Source organism: Somniosus microcephalus, chromosome 8 (genome assembly GCF_052327205.1).
Source record: "Somniosus microcephalus isolate GS21.2 chromosome 8, FLI_Smic_1.0, whole genome shotgun sequence".
NCBI classification, from domain to species: Eukaryota; Metazoa; Chordata; class Chondrichthyes; order Squaliformes; family Somniosidae; genus Somniosus; species Somniosus microcephalus.
This window is the reverse complement of record NC_140994.1, coordinates 134,774,499-134,796,875: the sequence shown is the minus strand read 5'-3', so window position 1 is coordinate 134,796,875 and position 22,377 is coordinate 134,774,499. Positions and strand designations below refer to the sequence as shown.

At 46.1% G+C, this 22,377-nt stretch overlaps 1 protein-coding gene across 2 annotated transcripts in view; it reads left to right on the top strand.

Moving 5' to 3' along the window:
• Positions 1-22,377, top strand: part of jakmip2 (janus kinase and microtubule interacting protein 2) — a 439,655-nt gene that overhangs the window by 323,824 nt on the left and 93,454 nt on the right. For both annotated transcript variants that reach the window (XM_085995146.1, XM_085995144.1), the window contains exons 12-14: positions 1,386-1,469; positions 3,480-3,542; positions 20,566-20,664. In XM_085995146.1, the coding sequence (XP_085851272.1) occupies positions 1,386-1,469; positions 3,480-3,542; positions 20,566-20,664 (246 nt within the window). The remainder of the gene's footprint in view (positions 1-1,385; positions 1,470-3,479; positions 3,543-20,565; positions 20,665-22,377) is intronic.

Genomic DNA, 22,377 nt, shown 5'->3' with positions numbered 1-22,377 from the left:
GTGGCTCAGTGGTAGCATACTTGTCTCTGAATCAGAAGGTTATGGGTTCAAGTCCCACTCCAGAGACTTCTTTGCATAATCATGGCTGACACTTCAGTGCAGTACTGAGGGAGTGCTGCACTGTTGGAGTTGCCATATTTTGGATGAGACGTTAAACCGATAAGACATCTGCCCCCACAGGTGGATGTAAAAGATCATATGGCACCATTCGAAAAGTATGGGGGATTTATCCTCGTGTCCTGGCCAGCATTTATCCCTCAACCAACACCATTAAAAACAGATTATCTGGTCATTTATTTCATTGCTGTTTGTGGGAGCTTGCTGTGCACAAATTGGCTGCCATGTTTCCCTGCATTACAACAGTGACTACAGTTTAAAATACTTTTAGTTGGGAAGTGATGTTCATTCTGACTGGGTTTCCTTCCCGGTGATCTTCAGTGCCACACCACATTGCATTCATCCACTGAGCCATTGGGAACACGTAAAAAATCTTTAAACTGCTTCACTTGTGCCTTATGCTGTGATATTGTGATAGCAATGGATAAATGTTGGCCCAGGACACAATTAACAAGCTTCCAGCCTTTGGATCCCAAATGTAGTTCTCACTGATTTATTCCTTTGGACACCTCCAATGACTCAGTGTATAAATGAATAGCTGTCACAGCTTCAATCTGCAGTCTGTGTGGAATTATCTGATTTCAGCTGAGGTAGCAGTGGAGTGCTGCAATTGGCCACAGCATTCCTGGACAAGGGAAGAGGCAAAACAGACAAAGTTCTTGTTCTTAATCGCTACCCAGTTGATCCCTGCTGGAAAAGTGCAGGTGTATGGACATTGGATGAGATTAACATTAGCCTTGGCTGCGATGCCTGCCACAGTCGAATAGCCAGATCTGTTGTCATTTGGATGAGGTACCAGATGGCTGCTGATGCAAGTGGCAGTGTAGTCCAGCAACAGAAACTAAACTTCTGCAGCAGGATGTACGGATGAGCAAGATTGTCATTTTAATTGCTGCACAGTTCCTCTATCTGCCCCTCCCATTGTACTTCTTTTATCGACAATATATTTCCTTACTCTTAAAAAAATTCATTTAAATTAGAGAAGCAAGTATGTGGCATCTTGTTTGCTCTAAATTACAACTTGACCAACATTTTTATAAGTTTAGTTTCAATGATGCCTCTTTAAATGTGGCACATATTTACTTCACTGCAATATTACATAACCTTATTGATACAAAGTTCACTTTGTTGGTGTCAATGTTGTAAAATCAGAAGCAATATGGTTCCATACTTAAAGAAAAAAAAATTCACATTCAGTTATTATTCTTTGTACTTTACCGAAGAATGTTTCCCTCACAGCTTTAATGATGTTTTCCTGATTTCAACAGGCTCATGAACAATTACAAGCAGATGTTCTCAGGTGTAAAGCTAAAATTGATGACCTCGAAAAAGCCTTGGTCCAGAAAGGACAGGTAAGAGATTAAAAAGTTTGTCCAACTACCAAGCCTAACTGAAGGCCTCCCAGTCTCCAGATTTAAGGGTGCATACTATCTGGAAACTTCTGACTTAAAACTCAAGGCTTGTCAAGCACTCATCATAGCTTTGGATTACTGGTTCACTGTGGCTGGTTCTACAATCCATATTTGAAGGGATTAGTCATCACAATGTTCCTACAGAAACTGCTGTCTGATCACATTAGTAATTCTTTGTCACGATCATGATATTAAAAAGTGCTCAGCTGATAGCACTCTCGCCTCTGAGTCAGATGGTAGTGGGTTCAAGTCCCACTCCAGAGACTTGAGCTCAAAAATCTAGGCTGACACTCCAGTGCAGTGCTGAGGGAGTGCTGCACTGTTGGAGTTGCCGTCTTTTGGATGAGGCGTTAAACCGAGGCCCCGTCTGCTCTCTCAGGTGGACGTCAAAGATCCCATGGCACTATTTCGAAGAAGAGCAGGGGAGTTATCCCTGGCATCCTGGCCAATATTTATCCCTCAATCAATATCACAAAAACAGATTATCTGGTCGTTAGCACATTGCTGTTTGTGGGAGCTTGCTGTGCGCAAATTGTCTGCCACATTTCCTGCATTACAACAGTGACTGCACTTCAAAAGTACTTCATTGGCTGTAAAACGCTTTAGGACATCCTGAGGTCGCGAAAGGCGCTATAGAAATGCAAGTCTTTCATTTTTAATAAGATTGCCAGAGATCTACACTCTGCCATGTAGATGGCAGTTTGTGCTGGTGCTATAACTTGTCATTTCTTCACTATCCCTAGAAGGGTGCATTTCCCCTTAAAAGGGCACTATCATCACAGTGAACTACCTGACAACACCTTTCGTCTTGTTTGTACACAGAGGAGGTGGAATGACGAGATCAGTGTAATGAATCACCTGTGTTGAGGGTTTCAGTGGCATTCATCACAGCAGCCCTGCCCTGGAGTTTTGGGAGTAAGAACTTCCTGGTTTTCCATGTACTGAACCATCCCTGAAACATCCCCCAATGCAACAGAAAATCTCCCTTTAAGGTCAGCTGACCTTTACATTGCCATTGAAGACCATCATCGCAAGCTGTTGCCCCTAGTGGTTGTCCAATTTCACATTGAGATGCTACCACCGGCATGGGACTCTGATTTGAATAACCAAATCAGCCTGCCTCCTGTTGCAAGCGGGCGCCCTAGCCATGAAAATTCACCTGATTCAATCTTTCATGAGGCGCGATTCCAGGTTCAATCGTGTACGGGAAATTGTGACCCAATTTTGGACTGCTGTTTTGCTTATTTTACACCCTAAAAATGGGTGCATCGATTTCCAATTTCTCACCTGCCCTGCCTTTTTAATGTACAAAGTCTGTTGGTAGTAGCCATTAAAAGAAAGGCAGTTTGGAAACCATGGATTTACTTGCATTGCATCTCACCCCATTTATGTAGTTCAGTGAGGCAGCCTAGATCCATAAAGGGCAATAGATTCAACAGTTATCATGCTCGTTACTGGAGGTAGACTAAGCCTTTCTGTCTGACTCTCGAGTCCAACGCCATCAACTACCAGTATAGTAATTGTCTTTGGTTTCCACATCTATGGATTCCATGCACCCTGCCTTGGCTGAGATTGGCATAGTGACTTGCTTTTAGGTCTCTGCTGATGTTGTAGCTTCATATGTTTCATATCAGCTACTGTGAGGCTTATGAGAGCAGCACTTAGCACGCAATCAAAGCAATGCTGTGATCTGGAAAGTTATTGCCCTAATTTTACTTAACTTTTTAAGTGACCATGTCCTAGAGTAATTCAAGTGGAGGCTACTTGTTTAGAATTGGAGAGCAGAACTTGGGGATTATAGAGTGGCCCGAGGATTGGACAGAACTACAACTCAAAAATATTAGAGAGGCTGCTTAAAAAAACCTTATTAAAGAAGTCATTCGAACTGCCAAAATGCATCTCATTTACACAGGAATTTATTCTACTGTTCTTCTACTTTTTTCAACACAGGATTCAAAATGGGTTGAAGAAAAGCAACTATTTATGAAAAGAAATCAGGAACTTTTGGAAAAGGTACTCCTGGCGCTTGCAGTGGTATCTGTTTGTAGAGCCTCAGACGTGTATTTCAAGTCGTTCGTTATGGCATTTCCAGCCTTGATATTTTGAACTATTAGTTTAAATCTGTAGGCTTTGGCACCGTCAAACTTATCAGCACTTCTTCTGACCAGAGCTTTTGAGGTGTAGGTATCTGCATATAAATTGTTTTATGTCCCAAGTGTAATTTAACAGATTGCTGGGTAGATTTTTTTAAGCATGTTTCCCCCTTTACTGTTTGGATTATTCGAGACCACTGTGCACTATCATCTCCATTTCTGTGTTCTTGGTCTGACCCTTCCTTTAGCAGTAGAGTCAATAACCAGGAGGCATAGATTTAAAGTAATTGGTCGGAAGTTTAGAGTGGATTTGAGGAGAAATGTTTTCACCCAGAGGGTGGCGGAAGTCTGGAACTCACTGCCTGTGGTAGAGGCAGAAACGCCTCATCACATTTAAAAAGTACTTGGATATGCACTTGAAGTGCCGTAACCTACAGGGCTACGGACCAAGTGCTGGAAAGTGGGATTAGGCTGGATAGCTCTTTGTCGGCCGGCACGGACAAGATGGGCTGAATGGTCTCCATCCGTGCTGTAAATTTCTATGATTCTATGAAAGGTAACTCTGATAAGCATATGACTAACTACTCAGCAAATGCTTGTTCACGTTCATGGCACCGTATTCTTCAATTTGCTGACTGTCCCTCCTTGCCTAGATTATTCCGAATTGCCCCATATTAGCACGGTGCAGTGTGCATCAGCTCCTTTCTACCCACACTCCTTTTTCAATCTTGGCTAGGCTGTTGTGGAAAGGCCCAAATAAGGGAGCCAGTTCTGCTCCTCAGGGGCGAGAAGAAAGCAGAGTAGCGGGTTTCTCCTATGAAGATCCCTCGGCCAGTACACAGCAGTCAGTGCAGGTCGAGCACGGTCAATCTGTGTCCAGGCAGAAAAATCAAGGAATTCATACACTCTAAATGATTAATCCACAATAGTATTGACTGTAAGTACAAATGAAAGAACTGTTATGAAGTTTGGAGCCTGTTGTCCAGTGTAAAGCTTTGATTACTGTCACCAATAGTAACATTTGTTATTTACTATTGTGATCCATATCATTGAGAAAGTGAGATCGAGCTTTTGTTATTAATTGAAGCACAAAAGCAGCTCGACACTGAGAATATTAGTTACTATGGCCGCAATTTCGCCAGCAGAGGCGGGATCACGGCGGGAGAGGTGGTTGGCGGGTTCCGGTCCCGCTCCTGGCTGCAGCCGCTCTGTATAAAGGATTTTCCTTTAATAGGACTTGTGAAGCCCACCCTGCAGGGTTCTCATCCAGTTAATAGGAAGCAGGTCTGCTGACGTCATTCAATGCCGCATCATCAGCCGGTTTCCTTAAAGAGACCATGGCCGCATTCATTTTGACACTTGTGCTGTCAGTGTTCTGCAGCATTGAGGTGCTGCAAACACTGACAATCACTGCTTAAGGAGGGAGTCATAGCACACAGGGAGGTTCTGTTTCCTTCCAAGGGCAGAAGAGACCTCTCCAGGACACCAACACAGCTTGGTTGTACATTGCACAGGAGGGCAAAAGCAGGGATGTCATCAGGAGGACCAGGCTGCAGTGGTGCAAACCTTTCAATGATCTCAGTAGATCATGAAACGATACTGCAAAGCCACACTCATCCTGCTGTGCCACTCATCATATCCTCATCACTCTGCCTTCCCTATCCTACTCCTGCACATCCTTACACACATCAACTTACCTTGCACCTCCATCCATCCCTATCTACATTATCACTTCCCCATCTCACTAGTCACCCCTCACCCTCACCCTCATCCTAGTGCAATCATACCAACTAACAAAACACAAGGGTAGGCATTTGGGTGTTTATGCGATGTTCATGTAAATTTTCTGTTAATGTGTTGTCAAACATTGAAATCTTTATTTTCAACACTTTGCCTTATTGTACAGATCTGTGCTCACCTTTTGAAGTGTCTTAGTGAGTTGCAGTGAATGGTGAGGCAAAACGGTACCCCTCGCAATGGTGATGAGTGTGAAAGGAATGGCTTGGTCATTGTAGGAATGCTTTATGGTGATGGTGTGGGGTGGTGTTAACCTGGCGCATCATGTGGCAGCCAGGGTGTACAGCGTCAAGTGAAGTAAATCTGGCCACGGTGATGCCATTGCTGGCCTCCCAGGCAGCAATGTTGTAAGTGCTGATGCCCTGTGTCCTGTGCAGCATCAGATGATTGCGGAGAAGGTTGGTATTGTTGTTGGTGCTGCTGTTGTGCCTGGTGATGTTGGGGCTGATCATGAAGGGATTCAGAGGACCAAGGTGAGATTTTTTCAAGGGCACCAATGTTGCTGCAATAGATGGCAGCTGAAGTTGAGATGACAGAAGCGATCTGTCAATGGTGAGAGAGCTTGCTCCAACGGGGTGACAGTGGATAGAGAGTTTACTCCAAACACTTCCAAATTACATACCGCTCAAAAGTGTCTTCCAAGTCCTGAAGGCTCAATCTTCTGACATTGGAAAGTGACTAGCTGTGAAATGGTAGCTTTCGTACCACTTTTGCAGCTGTCACCTATTCACAACAATGGGGAGATATAGAAAACCCAACATACTTACCTGACGTGATCTCCGAACGACGTGAACCCCGTTAAAAATGTGGTAAAAAAGAAAAAGGCTGGCAAAATAGTAGTAAACAAGCAGTTAAGTATTTTAAATACCTCCCCTGCCACTTGGTGTCGGGTCTGGTGTGAAATCGCAGACCCGACACTTTGGAAACATACATGGAGGCGGGTTCGCAGCGGGTTCCCAACCTGCTGTCAATCATTTTGATTTTGACAGCGGACCCGCCTCCAAACCCGCACACTGAACGCCGGCAAAATTCAGCCCTAAGAAACATTTACCCTCCACATAAAGGAATTCTTTTAAGCCAGGCTAATGTTCACTCAAACTAACCAGTAGTCTCTACTTTTATATTCTCGGTCCAATCCCTTCATAAAATTTTTGAGGGACTTCAGCCGTGCACAATTTTTTTTTTGAAGGTTTCATTGATAACTTTGTTTGGTTAATGTATTTTGATGTTTACCGTAGGGCCTGTAGGCCACTTGCAGCCCCTGAGCCCTGGAAATCTGGCCCCTGAAACTCAACCAACCCAGTCCTATGTTTTTACAGTGTTGTTCTGTCCTGTATGAATTTTGTGGGCCTGGAGGTTTGGAAAAGTCTGCTCTGTAGGGAATTAGCACATGCTAGCGGGGCTGGGGTTATTTGTCTCTGGTCAGTCAGAAGCCTCTGAGCTGCTCCAGGGACCCCCGTGTGGTTTCGAAGCGCTCCCCTATTCCTGGTTCTGACCGCCGGACTTATTCGGTAGCGATGTGGACAGAAAAACGTGACTTGTGGTTTGGGTGCAAAACAGATCAGTATTTATTGAAACAAAAAGAAAGAAACAACTTAAAATAAACGATACAGCACTTATGCCTGGTACAGCACTTTTGCTTAACGCAGTACACACAGTGTCCACTAGAGCGCTCCTTGCTCAGTGCAACACTCCTTTATTATTTAAATACAGCACTTTTAAATACAGCCACTCAGTGTCCACTGGAGCACTTCTCTGCTCAGTGCAACACTCCTTTAAATACAGTTTTAAATATAGAAGCACCTTGCTCACTACAGCACCTTTGCTTAGTGGCTTTTACTTAAAACAGCACTTTAGTACAGCTACTTTCAGTGTTCACTACAGCCTTATCTGCTAGTGCAACACTGTTACTTAAATAGAGGAGGAGAGAACGGACACAACGAGGGAAGATCGACTAAAATCACAGTTCTAACAAAATTCCCACTTAATTCCCACCCCTATACCTATTCTAAGTTGCCTTGTAATGGGGCCAGAAAAATATATGCTCAACAATGAAAACGCCTTCCCTGTGCCCTGCGATCTCTGATCTTCACTGCCCCAAAGTAAAAACACCCCAGTATTTTAAAAGTAAACTGCTGGTGTTCCACTTCTTCAGGCAGACTCCCACATTGTAGAGAGCACGGAGGCGAGGCCACAGAGAGAGAGATGGCTTCTGAGAAGCTATCTTTTATACTGCATTTGGGGCCCGCCCAAATCCGGATGTATCTGGGCTAAACAAAAGGGATCCAAACTGCCCCATTGTCTTGTAATGGGTTTGGATGAATCACCCATTCGTTTAAACTGTTTCCAATTTAAATGTGTCCTCATTGTCTGTGATGGCTTTGAATAAAGTTGCAGTTTAAATGTGTCCATTGTCTGTGATGGCTTTGAATAAAGTTGCAGTTTAAATGTGTCCTTTGAATAAAGCTGCCGTGGTTTGAACTATTTCCTTGATTGCTTGAGTAGTGTAAACAAAAGTCATTATCCTTGTGGTCAGACTGAAACCGCAGTAATCCTTTGTGTAGCAGTTTCTGTAAACACATCAATTGTCTCTGCAGGGAGGGGGAACTCCCTGAACTGCCTTTGATTGGCAGTCTGGTCAGCCATCTTTGATCTTCACCCTTTTCACAGACACACACACAAGCTGACTTTTCAATTCCTTGGCCTAGAAATTCGGTGGGCTGCGCCACCAGTTAGCACCTAAAGAGGGCACTCAGTGGCTTTAGCGTCACTGGCCGCGCCTCCCGCGATATTTAGCGGGGCGCTAATGGCGGCATTAGCCTGTTGCACTGCGCCGCCACCGATGACATCATCGGTGTGCGCAGCACCCCGCTACCGCCCCGATCGTGATATTTGGTCGCGCCCGCCTCTATAACGCCGATCGCAAATCGCGCCCGGTTCACGGGGCCTACCTGTGGCGGTAGTGGCGCAAATTAAGGTGGAGGTGCGGGGCGGCCATTTTTTCGGTGGCCGCCTGCCAGCACCTCCATCCCCGGCCTCCTGATCCCCCCCCCCCGGGCAGTGCCGGCTGTGTCCTGAGAGCCTGGCACTTCTCCTCGGTGCCGGGCTCTTTTGCCGGCACTCGCGATCGGTCATCGCGCTGGTGCAGGCCCCTCCCCCTTAAGAAGGGGAGGAAGGCCTGCAGTAGCACAGCATGCCATGCCACAGCGTGTTGCACTGCGATATTCAGTTTCAGTGCCCCAAGAGGGATGCGGGGCGCCTCGAGCAGCGCCCCACGTCTCTCTTGGGCGCTCAAACTGAATTTCCGGCAGTCGCAACTGCTCCGTTCGCAGCGGTAATTCCGGCAACCTGTTTCTAGGCCCTTGTCTTCTGCCATGCGGTCTGATGGCCATTTTGATCCCCCTGGATTTTTTAAAGGTATATTACCCAGGTATTCTTTAATCAAACATTAATCTTCAGAACTGTAGGAAATTTCGAAATTATTGCGAAATCCTGCAGTTCTTAGAGCTGTTGCCTTATTGGCGGATAAATCCTGAATCGAAATGAATGAATGGAACTTAAACTTTTCTCCTGTGCGTTCACTAGTCTGGGGTTTTCAAATCCATCCATTAAAATAAATTGATGGGGGCAGGGAAACTCGCAGGATGATGAACACATAAGTGGAAACCCTTGCTTGTATGTGACCCTGGAGGCTCCATAGTATGGACCCCTGTGGCCCATACAGACAAATGCTTGGACCCCCTTGTATGTGGTACAGTTATGTTATCCCTTGTGGTAGTGAGTGAGCTTTACGTGGGTTCTGCATGACCCTGGAGATTAATTCCAGTGAACAGCAGAGATATTAGCATCAAATTCATTGCCTGTCTGCTGTGCATAATTGTTTTATAACCTAATCTATATCAGGGCTCTAGATTTCACAAAGCCAGTTTTTCAATCCCGGTTCATTAAAATGGTTTGTAGGAAATACTCTATGCAGATCTCTTTGACAGACACATCCGATTAACCCCAGGCATGGCCAGTAAGGCAGCATCAATGCTGGTTCAAAAAAGCCATTCTTTGCTTCACAGCTGCCACAATGGGAGTAATCTAGAGTTACAGTCTGATTAAAACCATAATTTTCATCTTTCAAAAAGGTTAATTATTAGCTTTTAAAACTACAATATAATACTGTCAACATTAAAGGGGCACTGCTTTCCTGAAAAGTGAGAGGCAAACCTATTTCCGTTGGGAGAGGAAGAAGAGTGTTGTGTATGTAACTTTAATAGAATAACTGGTCTCAGACTGCAGTACCGGCAGTGACCACCCCTGTATAAAAGGCGCTAGTGAGCCTCTGTTGTTTTCAGTTTCACTATTGACTTCCATCAGTAAAGACTTGTTTTGTTCAACTCCTGCTGTCCGTGTCTCAATCATTCACGGACGTAATACTGGCGACGAGCAGATACGAACCTACCTACAGTCTGCACCACCTCCTGGGATCCATTCCTGCAGCGAAGTGAGCAGAGGTCGAGGCCAGAAAGAAAAGAAAGTAAGAGGCAGTAGAAACGGACGTCGACCATGGGCATCCGCCCCTGTGTTTGCGGAGTTGAAGATTGCTGGAGAAGCTGTCGGAAGCGGGGCCTGGTTCCTGTCGACGGTGCTTCAGCTAATCGGGCTGGTGGCAGGTAGTGCACTGATCCTTCCTGGGCTGCGGCGGCCGCGAACTCGAGCGGGTGGTTTGCAACGGGGCCAAGCAGCGTTGTCGGGAAGAAGAGAGAGAGAGGGTGGAGCACACAGGGCGCGGCCGGTGCTACGAAGCCGGGCTGCGTATAGACCCGCGAAGAGGGAGGCAAGAGTCCCACAGGGTTGTTTCACGACGGGAAAATAATTAAAAAAAAGAAATATTAAACGCGTGAGAAACCGCGAGGAGCTGCAGGTTGCAATGGTAACCGTGGAAAGCAGCGCTAACAACAGCGGGGAAGAAGGCAAAGCGCGGGAGGCGCCATCTTAATCAGCGGGGAAGAAGGCAAAGCGCGGGAGGTGCCATTTTGTTAAATCGGGGAAGAAGGCAAAGCGCGGGAGGCGCCATTTTAGATTTGCAAGATGCCGAAGACTGGCTGTATCACTGCTTTTGATAATATAATAGAGGACTGGACCACGTATGTGGAAAGAGTCGAGGTATATTTCGAGGCAAACGAAATAGCGGAGGGGAAAAAGGCATCGATATTGCTAAACTTAATGGGCGCTAGAACGTACGGCCTATTGCGGGACCTGATTACTCCAGCCAAACCGAAGGCGAAGAGTTTTAACGAAATTGTTGCTGTCCTACAGGAACACCTAAACCCTGCACTGCTGTTGATAGCAGAAAGATTTAAATTCCACAGGAGAACTCAGCATAAAGATGAGAGCAATGCTGAGTACCTTACGGAACTACGCAAGCTATGAAAGCACTGCCAGTTCGGAGCAGGACAGGCAGATACTCTACGGGACAAATTTGTCTGTGGACTCCTGAGTGAAGGAACACAGAAGAAGTTACTCTCAGAGAAAGAGCTGACGCTAGATAAGGCTTTCAGCGTGGCAGTATCGTATGAAGCAGCAGCCAGGGGAGCTGCAGAAATTCAACAAAAACCACAGGAATACGGCACCCACGAAATGGCACGGGGATTTGCAAAATGTTATCGCTGCGGCAGAACTAACCATGACCAGAAGGACTGCTGGTCCAAAGACAAAATATGCAGGCAATGCGGGAAGATGGGACACATTGCATGAGTTTGCAGGTCTGGGAAGAAGACCAGCGACAACAAAAAGGCTACTAAGGAACCATACAAGAAAGTACAAAAGATGACGGACAGTAGTTCCGAAGACCAGATGAGCGATAGTGAATCCGGGAACAGGAGACTAAGCTGTCTCAAACTTCACAATGTAACCGCAAAAGTGGATCACCGAACCATTTGGGTCACCCTCACGATAGCAGGGTCCCAAGTTAAAATGGAATTGGATACAGGATCAGCGCTAACCGTCCTGAATTGACGAGACTACGAGCGGTTATTTTCACACATACCCTTGAAAGAGACATCCATCGTCTTGACGACGTATACGGGGCAAAAAGTATACCCCAGAGGAAAAATAAGGGTGCCTGTCGAATACAACGGCAAGAAAATACGGAAGTTGTATCTCTACATACTGCCAAATGGTGGACCACCGTTATTGGGACGGGAATGGATCAGGAAGATAAACTTAGATTGGCACTCCATTCATGCAATGACGGTGGACGGTAAAAAAGATGAAGAAGTCACTCCTGGACGATTGTCAACAATCTTAGCTAACGCCAAAGAGGTATTTCAACAAGAACTGGGCATGCTTAAAGGCGTAACCGCCTCGATAAAAATAGAAAAGAATGCAGTTCCCAAGTTTTTCAAAGCAAGACCGGTACCATATGCAATTCGCCCAGCCGTTGAGGCAGAGCTGGAGAATCTGGAGAAGGCAGGCGTGTTGTCTAAGGTCGACTGGAGCGAGTGGGCGACACCCATCATTCCTGTCATGAAGAAAACGTTAAGCAATAAGTCCGGGGAGCCAAGGAAGATTCGCATCTGTGGGGATTTCAAGGTGACGGTGAACCCAGTCCTTCACACAGTACAATATCCTCGTCCAAGGATAGAAGACATCTTCGCCTCACTGTCTGGAGGGAAACGTTTTACAAAAATTGACCTAGCACAAGCATATTTGCAGACGGAGGTTGAAGAGTCCTCTAGGAAGTATCTCACAATAAACGCTCACAAAGGTCGTTACCAGTATCATCGATTGGTATTCGGAGTAGCATCGGCTCCGGCGATATGGCAAAGAGCGATGGAACAAGTCCTGCAAGGGATTCCGGGGACTCAGTGTTACTTGGACGACATCCTTGTGACAGGTGAAGATGACAGTGAACACCTTAACAACCTAGAACAGGTGCTCACTAGACTACGGGAACATGGGCTGCGAGCCAACCGCCCCAGGTGCGAATTCTTTAAGAAACAGATATCGTATTGTGGCCACGTGATTGATGAAGAGGGGTTACATAAGTCCCCTGACAAAATTGAAGCAGTTGTTAAGGCCCCAGCGCCTGAAAATGTGTTGCAACTGAGGTCATTCCTCGGATTGGTGAATTACTACCATAAGTTTTTGCTGAATTTGTCGGCAATTCTGCACCCACTGAATGCCCTGCTACGAACGGGGGTAGCATGGAAATGGAACGATGATTGTAAGCGGGCCTTTCAGAAGAGTAAGGACTTAATCACTTCAAGGGAAGTATTGGCTCACTGCAACCCAGCACTGCCGATCAGACTGGCGTGTGATGCGTCTCCCTATGTCATTGGGGTGGTACTGTCACATAAATTCCTTGATGGTTTAGAGAGGCCGATAGCTTTTGCGTCACGCTCGTTAACTTCTGCCGAGCGTAACTATGCCCAGATTGACAGAGAGGCCCTCAGCCTAGTGTGGGGCGTGAAGAAGTTCAATCACTACCTGCACGGTCATAAATTTACTCTACTAACCGATCATCAACCTCTTGTCTCCATTTTCAACCCTCAGAAGGGCGTACCGATAATGACAGCACAACAGCTGCAGAGGTGGTTGTGGTGTATGTAACATGTACCACCTTAAGAGACTACCTTAAGAGATGGACTACTTTCTCTTGGCTACTGTATATTGTAGTACCGGTGGTGACCACACCGGTATATAAACTCTGTGTAGTAATTTGCTAAGCAGTTCAGCCCTGACCTTCGATTAGTAAAGACCTGTTTAATTTATTCTTGTTGTCTGTGTCCAGTGATTTAGAATAAGCATATCTGGGACAATCAGACACAACAGTGGCGACGAGTCCGATCTTACCCTGCGGCAGTTTTGCATCCAAGGCAGCTTTGTCCTCAGAACGGGCGTCAAGAACAGGCATCCACCCTCATCAGCCTGCTGAGCACTGCATCGCACGGGAGGCATCGAGAACCCGGGTTGAAATTACTGACCACGAAGTCCTCCATCAGCGACAGGCAGTGATCATCCTTCTACCACGGTGGTGGGTAAGCCGATCTAGCGACACGGGCAGAAAGTTGGCCGCATTGTCAGTGGAGAAGGGGAGGGAAACCGGAGGAAAAAGGGCGGAGAACTCGACCGCAGCCGGTGTAAAGGGCCCGGCTGCAATCGGGGCCGAGAGGCGCAGCGACAAGGGCAGCGTTAATGCCACGAGAACCGCGGAGAACTCGACCGCAGCCGGTGTAAAGGGCCGGGCTGCAATCGGGGCTGAGAGGCGCAGCAACAAGGGAAGCGTTAATGCCCACGAGAACCGCAGGGGAACAAAAGCAGCGTCGGGGAAATTAAGAACCGCTGGGAGGTGAGAACGGCAACAGCACGGTAATCGCCATTGTAGCCAGCGGGGGAAGAAGACCAGCGTGGGAAGCCGCCATTGTAGTCGGCGGGGGAAGAAGACAAGCGCGGGAAAAGCTGCCAAGCGCGGGAAGCCGCCATTTTAGTAGGCGGGGGAAGAAGACAAGCGCGGGAAGCCGCCATTTTGGGAAAATAAAATATTTAAAGAAACTCTCAAGGATGCCTAAACACGGTAACATCACTGCTTTTGATAGCGATGTTGAAGATTGGGCCACGTATGTAGAACGCATTGGAGTTTATTGTACAGCAAATGAGGTACCAGATGATAAGAAAGCAATAACCTTATTAAACTCAATGGGCGCGAAGACGTACGGGTTATTGAGGCACCTTGTAACACCAGATAAACCGGCGGATCAGACTTTCGCGAATATTGTTACTATCCTGCAAGAACATTTAAACCCCACGCCGCTGCTGATAGTGGAACAATTTAAATTTTACAGAAGAACGCAGCTGAAAGAGGAAAGCAACGCTGAATTCTTAATTGAACTGCGCAAGCTATCAAAGTACTGTCAGTTTGGTACAGGACTAGCAGACGCTCTGAGAGATAAATTCGTGTGTGGATTACTAAAAGAAGGAACTCAAAAGCGACTGCTAGAGGAAAAGGACCTTACGCTTGATAAAGCTGTCACCATTGCAGCATCGCGCGAGGCCACAGCAAGAGGCACCGTAACAGTCACCGCAGGAAAAGTGCAAAAAGGTACACAAGGTGACAGAGAACAGTTCGGATGAACAGAAGACGGATTCAGACTCCAGCAGTAAGGAACTGGGTTGTCTAAGAATACATAATGTGGGTAACACAGCAGACCACCAAACTATCTGGGTCACACTTCAGATAGCAGGAGTCCAAGTGAAGATGGAATTGGACACTGGATCGGCATTGACGGTCATGAATAAGCAAGATTACAAAAGGTTATTTCCACACATTCCCCTAAGGGATACGGAGATTGTATTGAAAACATACACGGGGCAAAGAGTATACCCCATCGGAAAGATAAAGGTAAAGGTGGTCCACAAGGGTAAAGAAAGCTGAGGAATGGACTTATATGTGTTACCTGAGGGAGGTCCACCACTACTGGGACGGGAATGGATCAGGAGAATAAATATGGACTGGCATTCCTTAAAAGCACTAACTGTAGATTCCGGTAAAAAGGACGATGTCAAACCTAAACGACTGTCCAGAATATTGGACGATGCTAAAGAGGTGTTCCAGCAGGGACTGGGAACACTGAAAGGAATTACGGCAAACATCAAGGTTGAAGAACATGCAAACCCGAAATTTTTCAAAGCTAGACCGGTACCTTATGCGATACGACCTGCTGTGGAAGCTGAGCTGGAGGGACTAGAACGTTCCGGAGTACTGTCAAAGGTGGGCTGGAGTGAATGGGCTACGCCCATTGTTCCCGTCATGAAGCGTTCATCGAGTAACAAGCCGGGGGAACCGGGGAAGGTTCGCATCTGTGGCGATTTCAAGATCACTGTTAATCCGGTGCTTCACACGGTGCAATATCCGCTTCCACGGATTGAGGATATCTTCGCTTCGTTGTCTGGCGGGAAACACTTCACCAAGATAGACCTGGCGCAGGCGTACTTACAGATGGAAGTTGATGAAGCGTCACGCCAGTATCTCACGATCAACACGCATAAGGGCTTATATCAGTATAATAGACTGGTTTTTGGAGTGGCATCGGCTCCAACGATTTGGCAAAGGGCCATGGAGCAGGTATTACAGGGAATTCCAGGCACACAATGCTACCTGGACGACATTCTGATTACAGGAGATGATGATGAGGAACACCTTACAAATTTGGAACAGGTGCTCACCAGATTGAAAGAATATGGACTTCGAGTTAATCGCCAGAAATGTGAGTTCTTTCAGAAGCAAATCTCATACTGTGGTCACGTCATTGACCAGGAGGGGCTTCACAAGTCACCTGACAAGATCGAAGCTGTTGTGAAGGCTCCCGCTCCGGAAAATGTATCCCAGTTGATGTCGTTCCTAGGGTTGATTAACTATTACCATAAGTTTCTGCCAAATTTATCCACGGTGCTACACCCGCTGAACGCTCTTTTGCAGAAGGGAGTGCCATGGAAGTGGAGCGAGGACTGTAAGCGGGCCTTTCACAAAAGCAAGGCATTGATCACCTCTAAGGAAGTGTTGGCTCACTTTAACCCAACGCTGCCTATTCGTTTAGCTTGTGATGCTTCTCCATATGGTATTGGGGCAGTGCTCTCACATAAGTTGCCAAATGGCTTGGAAAGACCAGTCGCATTCGCATCCAGATCATTGACCTCCGCTGAGCGCAACTTTGCTCAGATAGATAGGGAGGCTCTCAGCCTTGTGTGGGGAGTAAAAAAATTTAATCATTACCTGCAAGGGCAAAAGTTTACGCTGCTGACAGACCACCAGCCGTTGGTTTCCATTTTTAACCCTAAGAAGGGTGTTTCGGTGATGACAGCGCAGAGGCTCCAGAGATGGTCCCTTTTCCTAGGGGCACATCAATATCAGATCGAATTCAAAGGTACAAAGCAACATGGTAATGCTGATGGGCTGTCGCGCCTGCTACTACCTACAGCGGAAGAGGCACCGACAGTTGACCCTGTTGAGTTATTTCACGCGACCATCATCGAATGCTTACCAGTCACCAATGCAAGTATTGAGAGAGAAACCAGGAACGACCCGACACTGTCTCGGGTCTACGAATTGACAGTGAAAGGATGGCCAGCTCATGGTGAACCACTGTTACCGGCATTCTCAGCCAGACGAGAACAGCTGTCCGTCTGTCAAGGAACATTGATGTATGGAACAAGGGTGATTATTCCTCCTAAATTAAGGGAGAGAGCTCTAAAGGAACTGCATGAAGGTCATCTGGGGGGAGTCAAGATGAAAAGCCTTGCTAGGGCTTATGTGTGGTGGCCAGGTATCGACCAACAAATAGAGGATCTGACTAAAAGCTGCTCAGGGTGCCAAAAAGTTCAAAATGCACCTCCAATTGCACCGCTGCATCCATGGGAATGGCCTTCAACCCCATGGCAACGTGTACATATTGACTTCGCAGGTCCATTCATGGACTCCATGTTTTTAATTGCGGTAGACGCACATTCTAAATGGCCAGAAGTGATTAAGATGGCGACCACTACCTCGGAAAAGACGATCGCAGTTCTAAGAACGATATTCGCAAGAAATGGATTGCCAGAACAAATATGTTCAGACAACGGACCGCAGTTCGTGTCAGAAGAATTCCAGAAATTCATGAAGAAGAATGGGGTGAAACATTATACCTCTGCCCCATATCATCCGGCTACAAATGGGTTGGCCGAGAGATTTGTACAAACGTTCAAAAAGGCGATAAAGGCCATGAGCGAAGACCAGATTCCACTACAACACAAGGTGGACAATTTCCTAATGGCATATCGAAACGCCACTCATGCAGTGACAAATCAAAGCCCTGCCATGATGTTCTATAACAGGAGGTTGCAGTCCAGGTTGGACTTGTTAAAACCAAATGTGCGGAGGGAAGTCGAAAACAAACAGTTCCAGCATATAAATAACAAGACCACTCGGAGTTTCGAAATAGGACAACCAGTGTTAGCCCGGGACTATAAGAATGAGAAATGGCAATCTGGAACAATTCGTGCCAGACAAGGACCCCTGATGTACACGGTGGATATTGGTGAAAACGTAATACGACGTCATGCTGACCAACTTGTAGAATCGAGAACAAGGGTCGAACCCATGACTACGACAGGGACACCAGTAGAAGAAGTTAGTGAACCTGAAGCATCTACCTCAGACGCCAATGTACCTGATGATGTCCAATCCATAAGAGATCAACTAGATGAGTCAACCCAGCAACGAGAATCAGAGACCCCTGAAAGGCGTTATCCAACTCGGACCAGGAGGCCTCCTCAGAGACTGAATCTTTGAACAGTTTTGCATGAAGCTGTATATATGTTATCCATGTTATGTTTAAATTGGGATGTACACTGTTAAGCTAAAAAGGGAGGAATTGTGGTGTATGTAACCTGTACCACCTTAAGAGATGGACTACTTTCTCTTGGCTACTGTATATTGTAGTACTGGTGGTGACCACACCGGTATATAAACTCTGTGTAGTAATTTGCTAAGCAGTTCAGCCCTGACCTTCGATTAGTAAAGACCTGTTTAAGTTATTCTTGTTGTCTGTGTCCAGTGATTTAGAATAAGCATATCTGGGACACTCAGACACAACAGTGGTCCCTTTTCCTAGGGGCACACCAATATGACATCGAGTACAAAGGAACTAAACAGCATGGAAATGCTGATGGATTGTCACGCCTACCGTTGCCGACGGTGGAAGAAGAAGACCTTGCAGTGGATCCAATGGAGTTATTCCACTCGACCATAGTCGAATGTCTCCCTGTGACGAATGCAAACATAGAAAAGGAAACACGGAATGACCCGACACTATCACGGGTCTATGATTTAACAGTGAAGGGATGGCCAGCACATGGCGAACCACTGCTGCCAGCATTCTCGCCGAGAAGAGAACAGCTGTCAGTGTGCAGAGGAACCTTGATGTGTGGATCCAGAGTAGTAATTCCACCTAAGTTGACGGATAGAGTGCTCAATAAGCTTCATGAGGGTCATCTGGGTGGGGTAAGAATGAAGAACTTAGCCAGAGCGTTTGTGTGGTGGCCGGGAATCGATAGAGAAATCGAAGAGATGACCAAGAGCTGTGCAAGATGCCAGAAGGTCCAAAACGCCCCACCACAAGCTCCTCTGCATCCATGGGAGTGGCCCTCATCTCCATGGCAAAGGGTGCACATTGATTTTGCTGGTCCCTTCATGGACTCGATGTTTTTAATTGCGGTGGATGCACATTCAAAGTGGCCAGAGGTAATAAAAATGTCCTCAACCACCACGGAAAAAACTATCACAGTTTTACGAACCACATTCGCCAGGAATGGGCTACCTGAACAGATTTGCTCTGACAATGGACCACAGTTTGTGTCTGAAGAGTTCCGGAGGTTCTTAAAGAACAATGGTGTTAAGCATTACACATCTACCCCATATCATCCAGCCACTAATGGATTGGCCGAGAGGTTTGTCCAAACATTCAAGAAGGCTATCAAGGCAATGTGTAATGAAGATATACCCCTACAACACAAGGTGGACAACTTCTTGTTTGCCTACCGGAATGCGACACATGCGGTTACCAACCAAACTCCAGCCATGATGTTCTTCAATCGAAGACTACGATGCCGCTTGGATTTGGTTAAGCCAAACGTCCGAAGAGATGTGGAGAACAGGCAGTGTCAGAGTATGAATGAAAGGCCGACCAGGAGTTTTAAGATAGTTCAACCAGTTTTGGGCCGGGACTACCGCACTGAGAAATGGCAGCCAGGAACGATTTGTACACGACAAGGACCTCTCATGTATACCGTGGACGTTGGGGCGAGCATTGTAAGACGCCATGCTGACCAGATTCTAGAGTCACTGGAAAACGTCAACTCCACACCACGATCTGATACACCTGGTAATGAAATCGACGTTCCAATTGCAGCTACCGCAGAACCGGTAATATTGGAAGCAGATGAACCAAACAACGACATTGATCCCGACTCAACATTACCAGAAGAACCTGATACCCCAAAGAGGCGTTATCCAGACAGAATCAGGAAGCCTCCTCAAAGACTGAACTTATAATTGCTTAAACTTAACCAATGTATCTAGCAACCGTAATTGTGATTGTAATTAGTTATCTTTTAGTTGTTAAATGAATGTTATGTACTGTTTATCTAAAAGGGGAGGAATTGTTGTGTATGTACTTTTAAGAGAATAACTGGTCTCAGACTGCAGTACCGGCAGTGACCACCCCTGTATAAAAGGCGCTAGTGAGCCTCTGTTGTTTTCAGTTTCACTATTGACTTCCATCAGCAAAGACTTGTTTTGTTGAACTCCTGCTGTCCGTGTCTCAATCATTCACGGACGTAATAAAGAGATGTGCATCACTTCGATTGGAATGGATCATTGCACAAGTGACATGATGTACGTTTTACATAGGATTACATAGGATATACGGCACAGAAACAGGCCATTCAGCCCAACCAGTCCATGCCGGCATTTATAGTCCACTCGCGCCTCCTCCCGTCTTTCCTCATCTAACCCTATCTGCATAACCCTCTATTCCCTTCTTCCTCATATCCTTATCTAACCTCCCCTTAAATGCATCTATACTATTTGCCTCAACTACTCCCCGTGGTAGCGAGTTCCACATTCTCACCACTCTCTGTTTAAAGAAGTTTCTTCTGAATTCCCTATTTGATTTCTTGGTGACTATCTTATATTAATGGCCTCTAGTTATATTCTTCCCCACAAGTGGAAACACTCTCTGCATCTACTCTATCAAAACCTTTCATAATTTGAAAGACATCTAATAGGTCACCCCTCAGCCTTCTTTTTTCAAGAGAAAAGAGAACCAGCCTGTTCATCCTTTCCTGATATGTATACCCTCGCATTTCTGGTATTATCCTTGTAAATCTTCTCTGCACCCTCTCCAATGCCTCTATATCCTTTTTATAATATGGCACCCAGAACTGTATGCAGTTTTGATGTAATCTACCTCATTGAATTTTATTTCTGTAAGCACACAAAGGAAAGCTTGCCAAAGCCATTTTCATGAAGGTGCTGCCCCTTTAACTAACCAGTGAGCAGAGACCAGATTTGTAATGGACGGTTGTTGCATTTTATTTTTCAACGTCATGTCTTACAGATTGAGAAATTGGATGCAGAAGTAAACCGGCTGCAACAGGAAGTTCAGGACTCTCGGGATCAGAATGAGCTGTTAGAATTTCGCATTCTGGAACTAGAGGTAAGATGACATTGCAATAGAAAGCTGTGTGATAGGTTATATAACATTAGAGAGGATTTTACAGTTAATGTTTCATGGGAAGAATCAACTGACAGGACAGAGCTAAAAAATAAAAGAAATCTCAAATAAGAACATTAGGAACAGGAGTAGGCCATTCAGCCCATTGAACCTGCTCTACCATTCAATGAGATCATGGCTGATCATCACCTCAGCTCCATTTTCCTGCTTTTGCTCTATTTCCTTGATACCCTTACCTAACAAAAAGCTATCGCTCTCAGTCTGGAAAGCTCCAATTGTCTTCTGGGGGAGAGAGCCTTTGTGTGAAAAAGTGCTTCATGAATTCCATCCTGAATGACCCAGCTCTAATTTTAAGGTTTTGCCCCTTGTTCTTGATTCCCCCACCAGAGGAAATAGTTTCTCTGTATTTACCCCATCACATTCTTTTAACATTTTAAACACCACGATCAGATCACCCCTTAATCTTCTACAGTCAAGGAAATGCAAACAACGCTCAATAAGCTCGACACCATCCAGGACAAAGCAGCCCGCTTGATTGGCACCCCATCCACCACCTTAAACATTCACTCGCTTCACCACCGGCGTACTGTGGCTGCAGTGTGTACCATCTACAAGATGCACTGCAGCAACTCGCCAAGGCTTCATCGGCAGCACCTCCCAAACCCGCGACCTCTACCACCTAGAAGGACAAGGGCAGCAGCTGCATGGAAACACCAGCATCTCCAAGTTCCCCTCCAAGTTACACACCATCCTGACTTGGAAGTATATCGCCGACCCTTCATCGTCGCTGGGTCGCAATTCAAGTTTGTGCAATCTATCCTCAGAATTTTTTTATTTATTGATTCACGGGATACGGGCATCACTGGCAAGGCCAGCATCTAGTGCCCATCCCTAATTGCGCTTGAGAAGGTGGTGGTGAGCCGCCTTCTTGAACCGCTGCAGTCTGTGTGGTGAAGGTACTCCCACAGTGCTGTTAGGGAGGGAGTTCCAGGATTTTGACCCATTGGGCCAAATGGCCTGTTTCTCTGGTGTAAATTCTATGTGATAAGGATAAATTTTATGAATTCCCACTCCAGAGATGGAGCTTCATTTGTTCAGTGTACATATTTTGGGAATTTAAGTGTCGTGTAAGAAATCCTGCAGGGTCCGCTGACCTCCATGCTGCATTCCCAGCATGTACTTCGAGTATGCAAATCTTCAACCACTGGCACAAAATTGTGAAATGCACTGAATGCAGAAGTATACCTAAAAATAGATGATCTGGTCATTATCATATTGCTGTTTGTGGGACCTTGCTGTGCGCAAAGTGTTTGCACGTTTCCTACACAGTCACCAATGGTTGAGCGATTATAATCAGGGATGCTCAAGAGGGCAGAATTAGAGGAGCGCCGATATCTCGGGGGTGGTGGGGCTAGACAAGATTACAGAGATAGGGAGGGGCGAGGCCATAGAGGGATTTGAAAACAAGGATGAGAATTTTGAAATCAAGGCGTTGTTTAACCAGGAGCCAATGTAGGTCAGCGAGCACAGAGTTGATGGGTGAACGGGACTTGGTGCGAGTTAGGACACGGGCAGCTAAGTTTTGGATGATCTCAAGTAGGGTAGAATGTGGAAGGCCAGCCAGGAGTGCATTGGAATAGTCAAATCTAGAGGTAACAAAGGCATGGATGAGGGTTTCAGCAGCGGATGAGCTGA